At 35.0% G+C, this 24,028-nt stretch overlaps 1 protein-coding gene across 1 annotated transcript in view; it reads left to right on the top strand.

Moving 5' to 3' along the window:
* Positions 1 to 24,028, top strand: part of LOC136837865 (transcriptional regulator ATRX homolog) — a 118,020-nt gene that overhangs the window by 74,320 nt on the left and 19,672 nt on the right. The window contains exon 2 of the mRNA XM_067102753.1: positions 12,792 to 12,938. Coding sequence (XP_066958854.1) covers positions 12,792 to 12,938 — 147 coding nt within the window. The remainder of the gene's footprint in view (positions 1 to 12,791; positions 12,939 to 24,028) is intronic.

The following is a 24,028-nucleotide window of genomic DNA, read 5'->3' as shown; positions in this document are numbered from 1 at the left end:
TGCATTTATGTAAATTCGCACTCACACATGATATAAATATATATATATACTATATATATATATATATATATATATATATATATATATATATATATATATATATATATATATATATATATATATATATATATATGTTTGTGTGTCACTGTCTTTACTTACGTTTATGTATGTAAGAAAAAAACGTGGAAGGGAAGAAAAAACTTAACCCAGGCAAAGATGTGGAAGGGAGAAATTCATGAAAGTAGCACTAGCAGGAGAGCAGGGGGGTTGGGGGTGTAGAGAGGTGGAAGGGGGGGAGGGGAGTTGTTGGGGGAACAGCTGGGGTTTGCGGGTTATCAATTCATTAGTGACAGGAAACTTAATGCGATGCTGCACCAAATGAATATGCAATTGCGTTTCAATATCACATGAAATGCTGGACAAGAGTGGACTCACGTCACGTGCCTTTGGAAACTGACGTACTTCGGTGAGCGATTTAATTTGTCCTTTGACCAAATAAAGAGGACCGTCCCTCTGTGAAATGCCCAGTTATAACGTAATTTAGAAATATAAAATATTAGAAGGGCTTACTCCGTTTTTTTTTTATTTTCGGGATGTTAAAATGTAATTTTGAAATAAAAATAATAGAAAAGTTGACCGTGTCTTTTCTCAGTATTTCGTCATGTCATAACATAGTTTTGAAATGAAAATAATACAAATGTTTACCGCGTCCTTTTTCTAGTATTTGTGATGTCAAAACGTAATTTTTTAAATGACAATAACACAAAAGTTTACCGTGTCTTTTTTTCTGTATTTCGTGATGTTAAAATGTAATGTTGACATGAAAACAATAGAAAGGTTGACCGCGTCTTTTTTCAAGTATTTCTTAATGTTAAAACGTAGTTTTGAAACAAAAATAACAGAAAAGTTAACCGCGACTTTTTTAAGGTATTTCGTGATGTTAAAAAGTAATGTTGAATTACAAATAATAGAAAAGTTTGCCCAGTATTTTTTCACGCATTTCGTGATGTTAAAACGTAATGTTAAAATAAAAATAGAACAGTTTAACGCTTCGTTTCTTCAAGTACTCCGTGATGTTAAAACGTAATACTGAAATTAAAATAATAGATAATACAAAACTAACCGAGTGTGTGTGTGTTTTTTTTTTTTAGTATTTCGTGATGTTATAACGAAATTTTTGAAATAAAAATAACCGAGCACATTACCGCCCCTTTTTTAGGTATTTCCTGATGTTAAAAGGTAATTTTGGAAATGAAAACAATACAAAAGTCAACAGAGTTTTTCCTCAAGTATTTCGTGACGTTTCCTGAGGAAGCAAAAGCGTGAGGCGAAAAGTTCGTGGTAAAAATTCTAATTAACATTCACACAAAGGGTACAGAACCATGAACAAACACAATGAGCGTAAACCAGAAATATCAAAGACTGGAATATCCGACAAAAGAACCAGGAACCATAATTAAACTCAGACCGCATAAAGGGAAACGCATCTACCAGTAATCTGTTCTTGGAATTCGAAAACCAGATCAATATCTTTGATACAATGTATGTGGACGTCTGTTTCGTAAACTGTGCGTTTCTAGCATTTAAAGTTAGAGTATAGGGCATATGTGTGTTTGTGAGTGTAAGTGTTTTGAAAACTGAGGTTTCATACCATCCATAATTCCTCTACTTACGAACACCTACTAGCTTGTTGATCTCTTAAGATCGTCAAGAAAGAGAGAAGGGTCAGGAAAAAGAACTGAAAGGAGAAGGGAGTTTCTGGAGTGCATCGTACCCCTTGTATTAAGTCGGCACAACAGATTAAAGGAGGAAGAGTAGGCGAAGAATCAAGCTGCCAAAAAAAAAAAAAAAAAAAAAAAAAAAAAAAACTTGAATTTAAGACTAATGAGAAGGAAAACTATTATTTCATACTCAACTCTATGGTGCTAATTATATAGCTAAGTAGTTCATATGATATAATTATATATATATATATATATATATATATATATATATATATATATATATATATATAGTATATATATATATATATATATATATATATATATATATATATATATATATATATATATATATATATATATATACTAATGTATATAATTTTACTAATTAACGATAACTGAACATAACAAATATCTCTCTCTCTCTCTCTCTCTCTCTCTCTCTCTCTCTCTCTCTCTCTCTCTCTCTCTCTCTCTCTCTCTCTTCCCTCTTCCCAAGTCAGATCACACTAACTTGCGTCCATTTGTTACACACAAGCTCACAAATTACCTGTCGTATTTCATTCATTAAGACCCAAAATATCAAGGCGACCTCCTTATTCCTTTTAAGGGGTTTATTGTCTGACTGTCTCCCATTAAGGCGAACATTTCCTCTAAAGAGAATAAGGTATTGACTGGCCACAGCCATCAATCTAGGTGCCACCTTCTGTATCCGTTCTTGGGAAAAGTGCCATCCCTTCGAGCTGCAGGTTATATTTCTTACTATTTTTTCTCGTTTTTATTTTCTTCTTTCGGCACAAATTTTGTCTTTGCTCTATTTCTCTTTTTTGGCTCTCTACCTGTCTATGTCTGTGGCATTTATTTTTCGTGTGTCTTTGTAGTGGTGTGTATACATATATATATATATATATATATATATATATATATATATATATATATATATATATATATATATATATTATATATATATACATATATATATACATATGTATATATATATACATAAAACATGCATACCACTTCCCAACGATGGTGACGATGGGTCTGTTAGAGCTCTAATAAATATAACTGAATTCAGCGGGTATATGTATGTATGAGCGGCAATAAACTTTCTCATGGGCAGGTCGCCAACGCGATCCCGCTATCGGACATCTGAATCACATTATATTTCCTGCATTTGGATCCAAGGCTTAGTAATGACAAATGTATCCAAAAGTGTGAAGGGCAATATATACATAGATACATACACACTCACACACACACACACACACACACACACACACATATATATATATATATATATATATATATATATATATATATATATATATATATATATAGCTGAGAGGGTAGGTGGCTGCTATCAACCGAGGCAAACTCGACCAAGGGCAGAGGAAGACGTCCATAATAACGGCATACCTTTATTTGTGCTTACGTTTCAAGACATCTGTCTCTTTTTTATATTTTGATTGTAATTTTAAGTATGAGTCTGATTTTATATTTATATTTAACTTATTCCAGCTTTGATAATGAGACAGATGTCTTGAAACGTAAGCACAAATAAAGGTATGCCGTTATTATGGACGTCTTCCTCTGCCCTTGGTCTTATATATATATATATATATATATATATATATATATATATATATATATATATATATATATATATATATATATATATAAGCAATAAGCTACAAATGTCCTCTAATAAACAATTACTCTATCTCGGAAATAATATATTTTCATATATGTTACTCGAAGGGGAATTTTTTTTTTTTAGTTAATAATAAGTTCGTAGCCTCGTTAGCTCGAACCACGGAAGACTAAGAACTCAGGACTACAGTGACGCACCATCGTGGCCGTGTGGTTTAAGGCGCGTCACTGTAGTCCTGAGATCTTGTCTCCCGTGGTTCCAGCCCACGAGACGACGAACTTATTATCAACTAAAAAAAAATTCCCCTTCGGGTAACATATATGAAAATATATTATTTCGAGGTGGAGGTAGAGCGAATTGATATTAAAGGACATTTGTGATGTGATAAAATTCATTCATTTATATATATATATATATATATATATATATATATATATATATATATATATATATATATATATATATATATATACTATTTTAGTATTTAATTAGCGCAATTATGTTTCGTAAAGCCATCAAAATCGTATATAAAAGAAAATACCTTCTCAGGTGTTATTTTAAACAGGAGACTTAATTTCTACGCCTAGTCTTCCTTTTTTATTTAATCTGTAGCCAGCATGACAGAAAGTGGATAAGCCACTTCGAGGTACGTCTCTCTCTCTCTCTCTCTCTCTCTCTCTCTCTCTAGGAATGACTATGAATACCTATCTTTATCTAGCGATAAGTAAATCTCTCTCTCTCTCTCTCTCTCTCTCTCTCAAGGCATGACTGTATAATACCTATCTTCCTCTAACGACAGGTAAGTTGTTCCGGCACTTCAAAACAAGAAAAGCTGAACACATGATTATGCTTTATAAAACGTACGTACGTAGTCCACTTGAATATTGCAATATAATATGGTACCCACACTACCAAAAGGATATTGAACAAATAGAGAGTGTACAAAGGTCATTTACAGCTAGAATAGAAGAAGTTAAGGACCTTGACTCCTTGGAAAGACTACAATTCTTAAATTTATACAGTCTTGAAAGGAGAAGAGAACGCTACATGATAATCCAGGCATGGAAACAGACAGAAGGAATTACCGAAAACATCATGGAGCTAAAAATATCAGAAAGAGCAAGCAGAGGTAGATTAATAGTGCCCAAAACTATACCAGGAAAACTAAGGAAAGCACACAGGACATTAATCCACCACGCACCAGCATCGATAAAGCAGCGTCTATTCAATGCGTTACCAGCTCATCTGAGGAACATAACAGGAGTGAGCGTAGATGTGTTTAAGAATAAGCTCGACAAATATCTAAGATGCATCCCAGGCCATCCAAGATTGGAAGATGCAAAATATACCGGAAGATGCATTAGCAATTCTCTGGTAGACATCAGAGGTGCCTAACACTGAGGGACCTGGGGCAACCCGAACGAACTGTAAGGTCTGTAAGGTCTCTCTCTCTTTCTGAATGACTGTGTGAATACCTGTCGTCCTCTAACGACAGGTAAGTCTCTCTCTCTCTCTCTCTCTCTCTCTCTCTCTCTCTCTCTCTCTCTCTCTCTCTCTCTCGGAATGACTGTATGAATACCTATCTTTCTCCAGCAATAAGTAAGTCTCTCTCACTCTCTGGGAATGACTGTATAATACCTATCTTTCTCTCTCTTTCTTTCTCTCTGAAGGACTGTACGAATACCTGTCTTCCTCTAACGACAGGTAAGTCCCCCCCCCCCTCTCTCTCTCTCTAGGAGTGACTGTATGAATACACAGCTTTCTCCAGTGATAAGTAAGTCTCTCTCTCTCTCTCTCTCTCTCTCTCTCTAGGAATGACTGTATGAATACCGATCTTTCCCAAGCAATAAGTAAGTCTCTCTCTCTCTCTCTCTCTCTCTCTCTCTCTCTCTCTCTCTCTCTCTCTCTCTCTCTCTCTCTCTCTGAATACTACACAGTGGGCTACCAAATAACTTCTGATTAAACATACCTTTAGTTTGCAGTCCGCTTCCCAACAGTAAATGTGAAACTTTTGTCATGACGACTAATATAAAGTAATAAATGAATTAAAAAAAAAAAAAGAAAACAGACGTAAAACAATAAAGCAGGAGTTGCACTCGGGTCGGCTGACGGCGATTGATAGATGGAAAATTTTTGTCTTCATGGAATTTAATCAAAAGGGCGAAGTTAACATTTGGGGATACACCAAAAAGGGTTATTCCTATGAACCCATCGAACTATCAGGAGATTGATTAAACTCTACAGCCGAAATGTTTTCAGTGAAGGTGGCCGATTTTATTGATTGTATGGATGGATAGATAGACTGACGGTTGATTAGATATAACACACACACACACATATATATATACACGTGTGTGTATATACACATGTATATATATACATATGTGAGTGTGTGCTTGCATATATATATTTACATCCTTGGAAGAACAAGGATCAAGAAGTCCAACCAGAGCCATAATGAAAAGATCACGAAGTGATAACAAAATAGAAAATGAGCATGATGAAACGTGGCCGTTTTAAATGTCATACTGATTCATTTATAGTGCAAATAAAAACAAAGACATGAAATATTTTAAAAGTAGAAAGCGTAACCCCCAATTTCAGTGTTTCCAAAATTCTTTATTTCTAAAGTTGTCCAAGAATTTATTTACCCTTTAAGGGAAAAAAAAAAAGAGAGAGAGAGAAATAGCTCCAACGCTCGAGAAGGAAAAAATCATCGTAAAAGACGTAATGGCTCCGCAGAAAGAGGACGGAAAAAAATGTGGAAAAATGCAGGTCGCCTTATGTCAGTGACAGGTCGAAGAACAAATATTGAGGATAAAAGATTTGGGGAAAGAATCACAGCATTTTTATTTCGTGTTCACACAAATGCACAAGTACATATCTCAAATATATATATATATATATATATATATATATATATATATATATATATATATATATATATATATATATATATATATATATATATATGTACTGTATATATACATATACATGTATAATATATATAAAATATACATATATATATGTATTTATGTATGTATGTACTGTACATATAAATACATATATAAAATATATATATAATACACACACACACACACATATATATATATATATATATATATATATATATATATATATATATATATATATATATATATACACAATGGCTCTGATTCTTGAAATGAAGGCACATTTGGCCTAGTACAGCACTTTTTTGTTTTTGCATCCTCGTGGCAACTTGTCATTCATTCTTGTACTGAACTGTTTTTCTACACAGTTTATAACATTCAGGTGTCTAAAACACAGAAGATCAGATGCATGCTCAATATGAATAGCATATTTATTAATTAAACTGTATACATAAAATATAGCTAATTCGTGAATATTATTTAAGAACACAAGATTCAATGTAAGTGGGAATAGGTTTGTTTTTTAGCTATTTTCGTAAATAATACTTGTTCATTCACTCAAATCTTGTAATTTTTAAAACTTATATTTATTACAAAACATGCCATAAAAGCAATATAATTGATTTAAAGAAATGAAATTTTTATTTTTAATTTTAAGTAATTCATATCTTTTATTTTTATCACATAAGCACATTTCCTGCTAGACTCTAGAAACTAAAAGACAATCTTGTGAATACTGCAAGGAAAGATATAATGTTCACATCCAGCACTTGATAAAGGGTCAGAAAAAAAATGTATTATTATGGATTTTTTCAATGTTGGCACACATTCCGACTCTCAGGAGAGCGACATTTTTTGCTAAGTGAAATGGACCTTCCATTTTGCACTTACCCTTTCATTATATTACCATATCCTGATTACAGCAAGAGCAAAACAAATCTATAAATAACTTTCTGTAGAGGGAATCGTTTAAAATTCTCAGATGTATCCAATATGAACCCCCTTACGTAAATTACGTGGAATATGAGGAGTAATATATTGTTATCGTAACTCAACTAGAGCGATAAGTATAGCTGAGCATTTTCTATAGTTAACATAGAAATACCTAAAATCAGTATAAAATGGTAAAGTAACACCCAACTGTAAAGTACTAACCACACACACACACACACACACACACACATATATATATAATATATATATATATATATATATATATATATATATATATATATATATATATATATATATATATATGTAAATAACTGCTAATCAACAGACAAAATAAACAAGAAAACAATGCGACAAAATAACCAAGAAGTTTCTTCCGTGCAATCGAGTTTTCTGTACAGCGAATAATGCCATATGAAACTTTCAGCTACGGCCCATGAAACTCAGCCGCTTTCCGGTGGTGGCCTGTGTTGTTGGTACCTATAGCCGTGCAAGAAGTACTATTTTGGCTAACTTTAACTTTAAATAAAATAAAAACTACTGACGCTAGAGGGCTGTAATCTAGTATATTTGATGACTGGAGGGTGGATGATCAACACACAAAAATTGCAGCCCTCTAGCCTCAGTAGTTTTTAAGATCTGAGGGCGGACAGAAAAATTGCGGAAGACAGACAAAGCCGGCACAATAATTTACTTTTACAGAAAACTAAAACTGTATAATTTGAGAAAATTTCAGGGATCCAACAAGTAATGAAATCTTCAACCACAGTAAGCAAGACGACTTTGTCAAAATGACAACAAAATTTCAAGACAACAGAGAGTAAGGTTAAAAAGACTGACAGCCAATGTATGCATATTCATAGGAATATGAATGAAGCCAGGCAGAAATGCCACTAAAACTGCGCAGACCAAGATTAATTAGAAACAAGGAACAATGGAATATCAAATTACCAAATATAAGTTTCAAGACTTATGTTAAATCATTTCTACCACTCAAACGCTTACTGTTGTAAGTGTGGTAATAATTAAATTTTTATTTTTATTGAAGAGAATTAAAAAGAAAAGAAATCAATGACATATCCTTGGACATAACGAAGCACCAAATTATTACTGGACCAAGAGGACGTCACAAAGGCATTCAGGTACATAAGAATAGCCAAATTTCCCCTTTATTACAAGATACATCATTTCAACCTAGAACATGGTTAGTAACTATGACGTCGAATATTGAATGTTTACCTTCCAATGATGCAAATCGCGCCATAAACGTCATCAAATTGTCGAACACATTCGTCTGGGAACGCAAGACATCCAGTTCAGTGGCGCTGTCGTAAATAACAAACAGCGGACGAGTTCGGTGAACATCAGTATTTGTCAAGGAGACTCGCATCGCAACATTCACATACCCTGAATGAAGTGATTACGTATTTATTCGTCTCGCGCTCGAACAACTCTCCCGGATTAGATTGCATCATATGTCAACAATCGGCATTTTCTCCAAATCAGAATCATACAGGTCATCGCATGACTATTTTCTTTTCCCAGACGGATAATTGAACTGGCGACTGGACGAAATTAAAACTGTAGCTAATTAGTTATCCCACTTTCCTGTTTGTTAGTCTGACTGTCTGTCTGTCTGTCGCGATCAGCGAAAAAACTGGTCAGACCCGCTGATGCTGCGCTGAAATAACCCTTGACGTCAAACTGATCGCTGTGTGTTCCAAGGCGAGTCAATAAATTAAAACAGCAAAGTGCCCGGAGGTGTATTCGAATCAAACACTGTGATCCCAGTATTAAAAGTTCCACATGGACAAAGTCTAGATTAAAGTATTTAATGAGTTACGTATACAAATATCGCCTCGCTCACAACGCCATTTGCTGTATGAAGAGCACTGTCAACAAGAACAGTATTTGTTAAGGGCAAATAGACAGCAATTCACTTGACTGTGCTCCAGTCATGATGTCATGGCCAAATCATGTATTGAGAACCCCACGTCCCGAATGGGTAAATGAAAAAAGGAATCTCCCTGAATATGTATACTATCTAAGCTAAGTAGCACAATATCCTTTGTAAATACATGTATGAAGTTACAATTGTATACATGAAGACTTGGCTATAATGATTAAAAAAACTATGTTCACACTCGAATGAATCTTCTAATTTCGGTGACAAAACCCTAAATAAGTTTGAAAGGTTGAGCGTATGTCTCTTCTTCTATACTTCGTGTTGTAGACAATAGTTAGCAAGATGTGGCTGTCTATAAAATGTTCGCGTGGTTACAGGAAAATTGTAAAAATACTAAGAATTCGTCATCTGACTTTGGAGGTATGAAAATCTGGTAGGAAAATATTACAGCAACATATTTCAAACAAATCCTATTTATGTGGTGATTACGGTAAATATATTCAACAAATGATTCACTTGCATTCAAATCACAGACATGAAAAACTCAATGAGGGTACATTTAAACAATATTTCTCTCTCCACAGTGATCTTTATTGATAATTTAAGTGAATACGCAATTCATTACTACCCTACAGCGATTCTCATTGCACTTTTAAAAATTTATTTATATTTTTGTGAATCTATTTATTAATTTGTTAATTTATCTGATTTTTCAAATAACTGATCACTTCTTTCTGTATTATTTTCTGTAATTTCTTTCACACGAACACCATAAACTTTGGAAGCTTGAATTTCAAGTCAATGGCCCAAGTAGGCCTGTTTCTCATGAATAGCTTTCATCTATTGAATAACAGAATAGAATAGAAAATTTAGGCCAGAGGCCAAGCAATGGGACCTATGAGGTCATTCAGCGGTGAAAGGGAAATTAGAAAGGTTTGAAAGGTGTAACAGGAGAAAAACCTTGCAGTTGCACTAAGACACAATTGTTAGGATAGGGTGGAAAGTAAGATGGAAGAAAGAGAATATAAACGGCGGTAAAGTAAAAGGAAATGAAACGAGTTGCAGCTAGGGGTCGAAAGGACGCTGCAAAGAACCTTAAGTAATTCCTACAGTGCACTGCGTGAAGGCACTACCCCCTGCGTAGTCTACAGAATAATAATAATAATAATAATAATAATAATAATAATAATAATAATAATAATAGTTAAAAGGAAGGGTGGACATTTTCTTTTCCTTGTTTTCTTACTGCTTTTGTTTTCTTGCCCATGCATCCACCATGGCTTAGAAATATCTGTGTTTGTGTGTCTGTGGGGGAGGAGGGGGAGGAGGGAGGGAGGGGGGTAGGAAGCTGGTGAAGAGGACAAAGTCCTTCTCCTTCCTCCTCCCTCCCGCACCGACATCATTAGACGCAGATGGCACTCGCTGAAGCTTCGCTGAAGTTTCTTACCCAAGGACTTTCTTTCATGTACCAGACATTCTATTCACGGACTTGCTAGATTTGAAGATATTCTCTCTCTCTCTCTCTCTCTCTCTCTCTCTCTCTCTCTCTCTCTCTCTCTCTCTCTCTCTCTCTCTCTCTATAGTTATGTCTCCAGTGATATAACAATAGATGACAACCACCAATGAGGATGGCATTAAAAAAATAGACATTAGATAACAATGAACGTACCAACAGGTGTCTTTCCTAAATTTATCATAGTTTTTGGGCTCATGCGTGTTCCCTCACACACGCACGCACACGTGTATATATAACTCTATACACACACATACATATACATATACATATACATATATATATATATACATATACTGTATATATATATATATATATATATATATATATATATATATATATATATATGAATGTGATGTGAGTGTATGTTCTGGGCATGTGTATAAATACTAAAGCATTTCAATGCATCCTGGACTTATTTCTCGATATAGCAACAGATAGCACATATGAAAATCAGGATAAATACACAAAATCGCAAATATATGACATTAATCATATATATATATATATATATATATATATATATATATATATATATATATATATATATAATTTGCATATGATTCGGATTGTGTAAATACAAAATTATACCCATACTTAGTGATGCCTTTTTGTAAAGTTTATCCACATAACTTGTCTTGCTTAAATTTCTTCAGTCAATGACATTTTAAAAACACCCAAAAGGAACGGAAACGATCTGTTGTTCTGAACCCTAATTTTAAGGACCATGCACTCACATCCCATGTAGGCAAAACCCAACTTTTTCCTCTCGATATCAGAACTTGTATTTTATGGCAACACCTAAGCATCAAAAGATCCATTTCAGCTTTTTTTTTTTCTTTTTGTGGAAATGTTTAATGATGGCGCTATTAATTTTTGTAATTATGATTAGCCTACAGTTAATAGTTGCAAATATAATGATGGCCGAGCCTTTATTAAATGTGTATCAGAGTTGATTAACATGTTTAGTCTAAGTCCTGTTAATTGCATGGAGGCTAGAGCAATAGTTAATGATACAGGTGTGTGGATTTATTTCAAGCTCATGAACATAAAAGTCAATATGAAATGCTCTCTCTCTCTCTCTCTCTCTCTCTCTCTCTCTCTCTCTCTCTCTCTCTCTCTCTCTCTCTCTCTCTCTCTCCGACGGAAGTATTCAGTGATTGTAATTTTCATAATTTGACCACTGTTACTAATATATTACATGCTAAATCCCGAATTCATTTGTATATACTATGAAATGAATTATCTCATTATTAAAGCAAATGTGGGAAATGGATTAATATTTTGTGTGGCTTGTAGGTCTGTTCTAAGCTCAAAGAAAAATTCACTTGTTGCAATTTGTCATCTTTTAGACACCACTAAAGAAGAGGCACAAACCGACGACCTTTTTATTCACTTAACAAAGGAAAACTTTTTAATTTTTCTAATGTGCCATTGTCATTCAATTGTTATGAGTTTCATTGTTATTTCATTTTGGAAACCAGTTATCAATTTGTGTTTGCAACTAATTCCTATGAGACCAAAGCCATAATAATACGAAGTTTAATATAGATATGCAACAGGAAGAAAAGAATGATATATATATATATATATATATATATATATATATATATATATATATATATATATATATATATATATATATATATATATATATGGCTTTGGTCTCAAATATATTGGTTGCAAACGCAAATTGATAACTGGTTTCAAAATGAAATGATAATGAAACTCATAACAACTGAATAACAGTAGCATATTAGAAAGTTTTTTAACATTTTCCTTTGTTAAGTGAATAAAAAGGTCGTCGGTTTGTGCCTCTTCTTTAGTGCTGTCTAAAAGATGACAAATTGCAACAAGTGAATTTTTCTTTGAGCTTAGAACAGACCTACAAGGCACACAAAATAATAATTAATTTCCCACATTTGCTTTAATAATGAGATACTTCGTTTCATAGTCTATACAAATGAATTTGAGATTTAGCATGCAATATATAATAAAAATGGTCAAATTAATGATGATAAAAAATAGGAGAATAAGAGGAGAATAATTAACAATTAAGAAAAAAGTAAGACTCCAAAAGCGAGTCTGAAGATTTGATAAGTAAGTATGATCACTAATGACATTACCCATATAGCATCCTCCTACATTCCCCCGCCGGCATCTACTTCACGAACGCATCGGAGGAAGAGGAAGAGAAAGAGGAAGCCAGTTCCTCCCTGGTTTCATCACCATCTAATACCTTTCAGGAGCGTCTTCTAAGAACTTCTAAGTCTTCTCACAGGTTTCCAACACCGCCTTTGATACAGCTTCCCTACCGCCTGGAAAAAAAAAAGAGAGAAAACTCTTTCTTCTAACAAGCTCCAGTTTCACCTCGTAGTCTATGAAACTTGAGTCCGATTAATACGATTTTCTGGAGGAGATAACATTTTCTGTCTACCTACGAAACTGTTGGGTGAATAAGTTGCCTCCGTGCGCTTATATCATTAAGACTACTTAAGGAGAGCTCTAACAAAGTCGACCCTGCTAATACTTTCCTAGAGGTTTCCTCCCCTTTGTCGTGCGAGTGCCAGTGTTACGAGGCACTTTTCATAAGTCGGCCAGAAGAATGCAAATGAACTTAACTGTTCGTCTTCCCCGTAAACGACTCTACTTTTAAGTGTTCTTGACGCAAAGTATAATCAATGACTCCTCCTTCGTAAGTTTGAGAGGGTGGAGAGGGGAGACTTTTTTTTTTTTTTTTTCAGACGCGACGCCTGCGCCAAATGACGGCTGTTTCTAGACCTAGGTCGTGGTTAAAGCTATAAGTCTGCTATGCAATCTTTACCCATGGAGTACAATTTAAAGTAGATTTTACAGGAAACTTTACACTATTAGCAAATGGTAGATACTGCAGCGCAGTATGCAAAACAAACATATAAAAGATTGCAACAAATCCCACGACATAAATTTCCAAAAGCTTGCGCTCAAGCATTTACAACAAATACCACGACATAAATTTCCAAAACCTGCGCTCAAGCATATAAAACATTAATAAGTCTCTTATGGAGAAGAGAGGTAGGTAGGTTGTCACGAGATAAAATGTAATAAAAAAAAAAACCTGACGTATATACTACTAGATTCGCGTATCTCCAGCAGTCATAAAAGCTCTTTCGTGTTAAAAAAAAAACACGACTATATGCACAGGCAGTGTGCTATCTAATGAAAACAAACAGTGGAGCAATTACTTTTGCCTATACACTACACAGTATCCAAGAATATATTAGTTACGGAAATACCCAAAACACAAACAAACTAAGAATAGTGACGCAAACATAAACGAAATAAAAAATAATATGAATAACAGCAACAGCATGTAGGCATCAAAGTGTTACTATTTCTATCACCATCATCTCGTCATACCACTATCTCTCTCTCTCTCTCTCTCTCTCTCTCTCTCTCTCTCTCTCTCTCTCTCGAAGGGAGATGAAAAAGCAAAGCTTCTCTAGCCATTCAGTAACAGCCATAGCTCTTTGAGAATCCCTCTCCCCGCTCTTCTTCAAAGAACCTATTCAGGTGTCTAAACACCTCTTGCTATGACTCTCTCGGTTCCCTTACAATCTTCTCCTAACAACATCACTTTCACCAGGACACGCGTCCAACGACCCTCAAATATTCATGAGCTGCCTGTTTGTCTGTCGGGATACGTACATTCACACACCTCTCTCTCTCTCTCTCTCTCTCTCTCTCTCTCTCTCTCTCTCTCTAAATCATGCTGACCTACATCACTAACTTGCCACCATGCAGCAATTTATAAGACAGATTGATTGTGAACGATTTGTGATGACGCAGAGTCACTATTCAAAAGCTTAAACTCGAACAACGAAATCATCAGTAAATTGACCTTGATAAGGTTTTCTACAAAGCTGATGGCTCCATGCTATGTAATGAACTCAAAGAAAAAGCGAAAAGGTGGACCCACAAAAACCAGGCTACATAAAATCGATTGCTTAAGTGTCAGCAAATGTAGTAGTATCCACACCTGGATCTGTTGCCCCTGGTGTCCCACAGGGATCAGTCCTGTTTCCACTTTCTTTAACATCTTGGTATTATAGCAATGACAACCTGCAAAGGTTGTTTATTTTTATTCGCTTGAGAAAACCAATAACAATACCATTAAACTGGGACGAATTTGATTATAAATTATATCATGTTGTTGAAAATCTAGAAATTTTGTTCAATACGCTTATCCATACGGACACGTCATTACAATAAAACCTAAATTTAGTGACCTTGTAATCATAATTTCTGATATATTCAGTTGAACATATACTGACAGAGACTTAGCAAACTGCCATAAACAGTCAGCATGGAGTCAGAGAACATTTTCGAAAGGATATATCTATGCAGTGTAACATGCACTCACTGTGGGTAATGCTATTTAGACCAATTATGGGATATTATCTCTTCGGGAGGAAGGTGGTTGGGGGAACGCTTACATTATGTTTCTTTATTGCTACACTAAAACGATGAAACTAAGTGAATCCAATATACGTACAAATACTATAAAATGCTGTACACTTCAATATCAAAGAAGGCTAGGCTCTAAATCTACTGGCAAACCCTTTGAAACTGAGTCTCGGTTCCATTCTCTACTCTACCATTCACCAGGTGTAACAGCTCGTTCATGATCATTTGAACTCAGAACCTTTAACTTATACACTCGTCCTCCTTGCTGCATTAAAACCATCGGTAATAAACCAAGTTTATGTTTAAAAAAAAAGTTAAGTTTCTGGATATCCCGCAGAATTAGTGATTTATCTTTATACCGTTTCTCTCACTGACACACGCATACACACAAACACACACGTTATGTAGAAAGTACATCTTTTTCAAAAAGAACAATATAACTGAAGGAGGTAAACGTTTTCATCACCAGTAACCAAACCTAAAATTTGTAGAAATAATTTACTCCGACATATCAAAAATATTTCTAACCTATTTCACGTCATTTTGATTTGTTGATGATATACAGTAACTTGCTCAGCAGGAACAGCGGAAGAGGATATGACATAAATACTGGGCTTACAAATAACTACATTCTGGTTCCGTTTAATGTTTTCACAAAAAAATAAATTATATGAAACAACTATTTGTGTTGTACTGAGAACATTTGTAGACTTGTTTTAAAAGGACTTACGTTAAGTAGGAAAAAAATGTGAAATATTTAAAGTTATCCCGCTTGAAAAGATTAGACATAATGACAAGACTCAATACAAAAACCTATGATACAAAAAATGAATGACATTAGTTACCTTTTATGAATCTAGTTTTTGTAAAGATAAAACTAGATTTTGGATGCATCGTTTACAGCTAGAAGTAAGATACATACTGGACTCAGCAACAAGAGCATTTAAAGCACATATGATATTGCCCCAAACCGAGACAAATCTAACCACTCTATGCAACTAAAAACATTTTCAGGTCGCAAAAAATGGTTAAAAAAAATTCGAATGATGCTTCTGAAAAGCCCTTTTTTCCCAATAGTTTTCAAGGGACTTTGAACGCATAAATAAGTTTGGTTTTTCCAAAAAATATTCCTTTTTTCTGATAAAAACAAGCGATCAGCGACCTCGACTGCATTTCCCATGGGATTCTTTCAACCCCTTGCAATCTATATCACCATTTCATCCTTAGTTTTCGTACAGAAAAAATACTGAGCGTTGATTACCCTACAGCAGATGTAGTTACTAACAAAAAGATAGTTCTAAGGCTTAGATTTTGTATTCAAATTAAAAGGTGTACCCTTCTATGTATAGATATCTTTCCTTTAATAAAACACGCCCCTCTCTGCTGTTGCTCTTCATAGATAACAATCAAACTATGAATTCTTGGTATCATCCATCAGACAAAAGTATCATAACGACAAATTTGTTTGCAATATGGCAGTCTTTACCACTCATAACGAATAACTTCCCCAACTACAAAGTGGTTGTATTTACAGGTTCGTTTTCTTCACTGCAAGTGAATGAAAATTGTTGTTCTTATAAAGAATCTTAACTTTACACAAAAAAGCTAGATGTAAGTAGTGAAATCATATCGATCATGTACCTCAGGTAATGGATGTGCACATGCATTTGCACAAACTTTACTTTTTCATTATAAAAAATTTTATATATACATATACTGTATATGTATATATATACATACATATATATATATATATATATATATATATATATATATATAATATAATATCTATATATATATATATATATATATATATATATATATATATATATATATATATATATATATATATATATATATATATATATATATATATATATATATATATGGGAGCAACATCCAAGTCCTCTCTCCAAGTGAAACCTGGAGGAAGAATATGAATGAATGTTGACTGAGCAGATAAAACCATAACTAACAATTTCGATGTCTTTAACTATTCAAAGTATGCAAATGACAGATGAAGTCTGTGTTAACACCAAAGAATAAAACAGCATTAGTTAAATAAATATAATATATACGATCGCACACAAAACACATATCTATTACAAATACCTTATTGTGAATATACCTAATTATAAAGAAATTTGTATTTTTACTAACATACGAACCTATGCTTTCATATATGGAGTACAGAGCCGAGATGATTAGAAAAATCTCATACAAATTTTACCAAATTATCAATTAATACCTCTTGAAAAGACGACGATAGATGAGAAGCATAAGAAGATTGGAGTCTAAGAACTTTAAAGTGAACGAGATATGTAGGAAGCCGAAACGACTTATTCTCAAATTTACCATCTCTGTTCTGTACGTACGTAAAAGGGAAGCTTGGTATATACATATATATACACACATTTATACAGTACATATATGTATGTATGTATGGATGGATGTGTATATGTACAGTATATATATTTATATATGATTGGGTACTCTAATAACTTAATTTTCTGTTGTTCTAATAAATTTCCAGAGCTGTAAAATATGAACAAGTTTAAGAAATTTCAAAGACTCGCGAAGACTGTAGTCCAAATAGGGTCAACGTTTCTACCTAGGTAAAGAGAGAAATCTCTTTACCTTGGTTCCAACATTACAACAGGTCAGTGTTACATACCCGTATGATACCGAATTGGGTTCCTTAACGATAATTTCATCAAGCATTCAATTCACAGTCGCATGTCCTACAAACATGAAATACAATTATTGGAATAAAAAGTTTTTAGGTACATGACCACACTCCCAAGCAGGAAAATTCATTCCTGCGTCCTTTTGTGGTAGAAACGATTAGCACTATAGTTATTGTAAAAATCTTCAGCTCTAAATGCTATTTTGAATTAGAGGTGCCGTTTAGAAAAGCGTTAGTATCTCTATTCTACTGAGGTGCTCAGTGCCACAGACCATTTGTTTTTTTACATTAAAACTGTGAAACACCTTTCCTGAGAGTGATCTTAATTTCAATGGTCGTAAGTATAAAGAGACTCCACTGACTTAAAATCATTTATCATAGATATTTATTTATTGATCACGATTGTTATATAAAATCCGTGCTAGTACATATATGACCTCTCTCTCTCTCCCCTGTGGGTCAGTTGGTAGCGCCCTGGCCCTCCGTTTGAGAGACCTGGGTTCACACTATGTATATACAGTACACACACACACACACACACACACACACACATATATATATATATATATATATATATATATATATATATATATATATATATATATATATATATGTGTGTGTGTGTGTGTGTGTGTTTAAATATACATATTCATAAAATCATAAATATATATATAGATATCATACACCCGTTTCTCCTCTAAGGCTACTGCCTATTAATAGTTAGGTGGACAGTCGGCAGTAGTCTGAGAGCAATCCAGGGAGGTAGAGAATGTGAGCCAAGCGCTGCACCAGTCAGCCACTACGTCCATTTAGCTTATTTTACAAGATGGGCGGTGCGCTTGTTCATTATCTTACCTAACCCTCAGGCCCAGGCTAGAATCTTGGTTGAAAGTTATTCAAAATTTCTGGTGAACTTTATATTAACGAATATAAAGTAGGCATTTCTTTAATAGACATTTAATAAGAAATGTACTACAATCTGAATATATCGTGAATTCGTGAATGTAACTTAACGTATAACATCGGCACCTCATAGACATTTAATAAGAAATGACAATCTGAATATATGAATTTAGTTTATAACATCGAGCATATATATATTATTTATATATATATATATATATATATATATATATATATATATATATATATATATATATATATAATATATTATGTGCAATAAAAGCGCGAGAATTCAGAGCCGGAAACTCTCTCTCTCTCTCTCTCTCTCTCAGGCTATTAATTTCCACTACATTTTGCCGCTGAAAATGGACCCGTTGTGCTATTACCAGAAATGCACAAATTGGAGTGGGTGAGAATTCATTCGATGAACAGGAAACAACGCGACTACCCGACAAGGTCCAGCTCATTTATACAGAATTAGCCAGGATTGGTCGCAGAGGGTAGAAGGGGTGGGGTTAGGGTAGGGCTGGGGACAGGGGTGGGGGTGGGAGGCGCCAGGGGCGGGGGTGGCACCAGATAGCGTATTCATCCAACTATTATGAAGCACAGACACATAAACAAATCAAATCAAACAATTATCGCTAAAAGATATATATCTTTACATAATTACGTTTCTTTATTTTTCAAACTACCTTCTCTGGCGTTCAGTCACTTTTTTTTCAGGATGATCAGCAGAAGTTTAAAATAATGAAGGTTATATTTAGCCAGCGTCCGATTGCAACCTAAATTAAACAGGCAAATACGATCACACTTGAATTTAATCAGTCGGCTAAGCTGGTGAATGCTCGTTAATGATGTTGCTCAGTGTTAATTTGAATTACCCGATAATGTAATACGGTACTGCTAGACGATCAAAGAACTATTTATATCCTAAGACATTTCTTGATTACTTACGCAACTAGGGAAAGAAACTTTCTCTGAGGTAACAGTAAAGGCATAAGAGGAAAATCAACATGTTCTTTTTTTCAAAGTTTTAAATATATAACAGAAATAAGTTTCATGAGCTGTACTGCAGAAAACAAGTTCACTAGCACTATGGGTGCCTATAAAGGACTTCGCTTCAAACCTGCCCACTTTCCGGGTATCTAAGGAAGAAGCTCCTGGGGAGGGATACCCCAAACCCAAAGACCCGATCAATCCATAGATCCCTTTCTTTGAGCCCCTTTACCAAATTCAGCCGAAAAACGAATCCCACCCTCCCTTCCCCCTGCCCTGTATCAGGGGAACCCCCAAGGTCCCAACCGTCCCTCAAACACCGTCCACAATCCCTTTCTCTCGGCACGTATCCCTCCGACTATAGACCGATCCCGGCCCCCGGGACGCCTCACTCACCCCACCGAACCAACCAGCCAGCCAATAGCAACGTCATAGTCACCCCACCACAGTCCCCTTAACCTTCCTCTTCTTTCACCCTACCCCGATACGTTAACCAATGAAGCCTGATGTGTAATGTAATATTTAATGGCATTTAATTGCTGGGGTGGATTAAAAGGCTCGCTCTCACTACAGTCTTCATTGGATATTCCCTCACATTTTGTCTGGCTATACACTCTCGTTTCGCCTTCCATTCCAACTTTTTATCCGATGACCGTGATCACAAATAAATACTCTTGTTTTATTTCCTTTTTTTAAATTAGTAGATCATTTTATTACTGTGGGGAACTCTAACGTGTGTAGAAGTTTTCGATGTAGCGATACCATCGACAGGTTACTGTGCTTCCATATGATTTATGGCCGATTCGTTTTCTTCTTCCTAAAACTAGAACCTGTAATCGAAAAAGGAAAACATCTCAGGGTCAGTTCGTTACGATGCCAACAGAACTTCAACAGTCGAAGGTCATAAAGACAACAAGTAACATCAGGAACCCAGACCTCGTTTGGCGAAGAGACCCATAAAAATGGGAATTCCAGCATTAGGCCTACACAAACCACAGCCCATTTAAGTCGTGATCCCAAAGAGGGAGGTTTCCCATCGAAGATTGTCTCATATATCATGATCGAGGGTCATGCTGCCGCGATAAAGCCTCCAAGACCATTATAGATTTTACACTTCACTGGCTTTCCAAGTAACAAAAGAAAACATCCCCCGGCCCTGTTTGGGGGAGGGGACAAATTTGACCTGAACGATTTAATTAACACGTGTACAAATGGGGACGAGGGAGAGACACGAGCCCTGGGCACGTGCCGGCAAGTAGCGTGCGTTTGTATGTTTCTGAATGTATGTATGTGTGCGTGCGCGTGCGTTTGTGTGTAAGGGATAGACAGAGACAAATAGACAGTCCTTTAACTTGTAATGAGAAGGATAGACTGAAAAACATTTTGATACGAGAGTAAGTATGATAACACCTCGACATTATTTGAGAACTCGGAGGCATAAATGTAACGTGCTTACATATCTGCGCCTTTGTTTATCTGAATACGTATCTGAGTTATAACTGACTGGTGCATTATACGTACCTGTGTCATAACTGACTGTTGTATTGGCTTTTCTGACATATCCCACTTTCATGGGGGAAATACAATTTAGATGAGCATAAAAAATACACATGCATGCAAGAGACATATAAGCGATATCAAATGGAATACAGAGGGCAGTTTGAGAGAGAGAGAGAGAGAGAGAGAGAGAGAGAGAGAGAGAGAGAGAGAGAGAGAGAGATATCAGCTACAAAGGGAAGAACAGAAAGGTAAAATGATGTAATAAACTTCTTACGGCCGTAATCCCATTCGAAAATAAATCGAGTTTCACAAGTCATTACACATCCCAAAAATCCATATAGGCCTCTCCCTAGAGACAATGCACGCTGTCTATCATGGTTCCCGAGAGAGAGAGAGAGAGAGAGAGAGAGAGCACTAGCGTGTGAAAAAGAACATAAGAGAAATTTTGAAAGCAAAATGTCTACTGTGAGCAAAATCTGTTCATGACACGATTGCAGTTTTTTATGAAATTGTCGTATGCACAAAAAAAAAAAAAATCGAGAAAAAAAAATCAGGGTTTTCACAAATCCAAACGACAGGATAATCAATTAATCACAAGCTCCCCCAAAATTTAATACTAGGATGTCGGAAAAAGTCAATAACTATGAAGTATGATTTTAAAATTCATCACTCTAGGGATACGAGGCAGCAAACCTTTCTCTCACCTTTCTTTCTTTCTCTTACCGTTCTTTTCTTTCTTTCTTTCTCCTACCTATCTTTCTTTTGCCTGTTTTCTTTCTTTCTCTTACCTTCCTTCTTTATTTATTCTTTCTCTTGCCTTTATCTCTTTCTCTTACCTTTCCTTTTCTTTCTTTCCTTCTCCTACCATCCTTCCTTTTTTTCATTTCTTAATTTCTCCTACCCTTCTTTTCCTTTCTTACTTTCTCCTACCTTTCTATTTCTTTCTTTCCTTCTCCTACCTTTCATTGTTGATTTCTGTTTCTTTGTTTCTTTTTCTTTCTGTTTTGTCTTTCTTTCTTTCCCTATTCTTTTATATTTGACAGAAAGTGCTCAAGTCCCAAATAATATTTTTCTTTTATTCTCTTTCTTTCTTTATATTTTCCCTTTTACATCTGGCAGAAAGTGTCCAACAAGTCCTAAATACTAATTTTTCCTTTCTGACTTTCAGCCTATTTCATTAAGTCTCGCCGACCATCCAGTCTCCTATTTCAAGAGCCTGCATAAATCACCCAGAGAAGCTAATACCATTCAATTAAATTTCCTTATTCTTCATGTTTTCCTTTATCCATTTATTCATGTCCATTCTTGCTCCCTCTGCGTTCTATCATTCTGTGAATACAAATATAAATAATTAAATGTGTAAAGACTGGAATATATATGCACGGGTGGTATATTTCCTTAAAACACATAATTCATCGTGTTCGGTATTCGGGGGATATTATTTGCACTGTTTTATGTAAATATTCGGTTAAAAATTACATCATGCAAGACTTATTTGTTTGTATATGCACTCTTGTGAATCTGTATGTACCATATTTCAATATCGATATGTAGTTACTGATTCAATAATTTTTTCTCATAAATTGAACATTTATGGTTCTTATATGTACAACTCTCTCTCTCTCCCTCTCTCTATTTATATCAGGAAAAATCTGTATGTTTGTCAATGTACGCTCATAAATTTATGTGTTTGAATAATCCATTTGTTGTTAATGAATCAATAACGTTTTCTCATAAATTTAACATTATACATGGTTCTTATACGTACAACTCTCTCTCTCTTTACGTCATGAAAAATAGACTTCTTTGTATGATGTACGCTTGTAAAGTCATATGTGTTTGAACATCGATATGTAGTTAATGAATCAAAATGTTTTCTCATACATTGTGCATGGATCTTATCTGTACAACTCTTTCTCTCTCTCTCTCTCCCTCTCTCTGTTTTAAAGCTAAGCACTTTGCATACACCTGCAAATGTCTGTGCTTGAATGCATAGTATGCATTCGATGATTTAATAATGCTCTCCCATGTATTTAACATGCATACATGCGTTCTTACAATTCTTTCTCTAGTTCCTCGTTGAACGAATCGGTAGAGTTCTCGGCTAGCACTCTGCTAGACAAGAGTTCGAGTTTCCGGCCGGCCAATGAAGAATTAGAAGAATTTATTTCTGGTGATAGAAATTCATTTCTCGGTATAATGTGGTTCGGATTCCACAATAAGCTGTAGGTCCCGTTGCTAGGTAACCAATTGGTTCTTAGCCACGTAAAATAAGTCTAATCCTTCGGGCCAGCCCTAGGAGAGCTGTCAATCAGCTCAGTGGTCTGGTTTAAACTAAGGCATACTTAACGTTTAACTCTCTCTCTCTCTCTCTCTCTCTCTCTTTCTCTCTCTCTCTCTCTCTCTCTCTCTCTCTCTCTCTCTTCTGAAGTTAAGCACTTCCTATACATACCTGTAAATGTACGTGGTTGAATGAAAATATGTTTTCCCTTACATAAGACATACAGTATTCTCGTTCTTATATGCACATCTCTCTCTCTCTCTCTCTCTCTCTCTCTCTCTCTCTCTCTCTCTCTCTCTCTCTCTCTCTCTCTCTCTCTCTCCGCCTAAGCACTTCGCATACAGTGTCGATGTAAGTCTCATGACTTATTCAAGCTCAATGCAATCACTGCTCTATTTACAGAAAGTGTCACTTGTCCTGAATTGCGTATCCCTGCCCACCTGCACGTTGAATTAACAATTCCCTTTGGAGAATGGAGACGCGCATTTTGAGAATGGCTAACTTCACGGTCATTGGGTAAGACAGTAGTTATTTGCGTTAATGTTACAAGACATCTAAA

The sequence above is a fragment of the Macrobrachium rosenbergii genome, chromosome 4 (assembly GCF_040412425.1).
Source record: "Macrobrachium rosenbergii isolate ZJJX-2024 chromosome 4, ASM4041242v1, whole genome shotgun sequence".
In the NCBI taxonomy this organism is placed as follows: domain Eukaryota; kingdom Metazoa; phylum Arthropoda; class Malacostraca; order Decapoda; family Palaemonidae; genus Macrobrachium; species Macrobrachium rosenbergii.
Note: the sequence above shows the minus strand (reverse complement) of the source record. Positions and strands in the feature narration are given on the sequence as shown.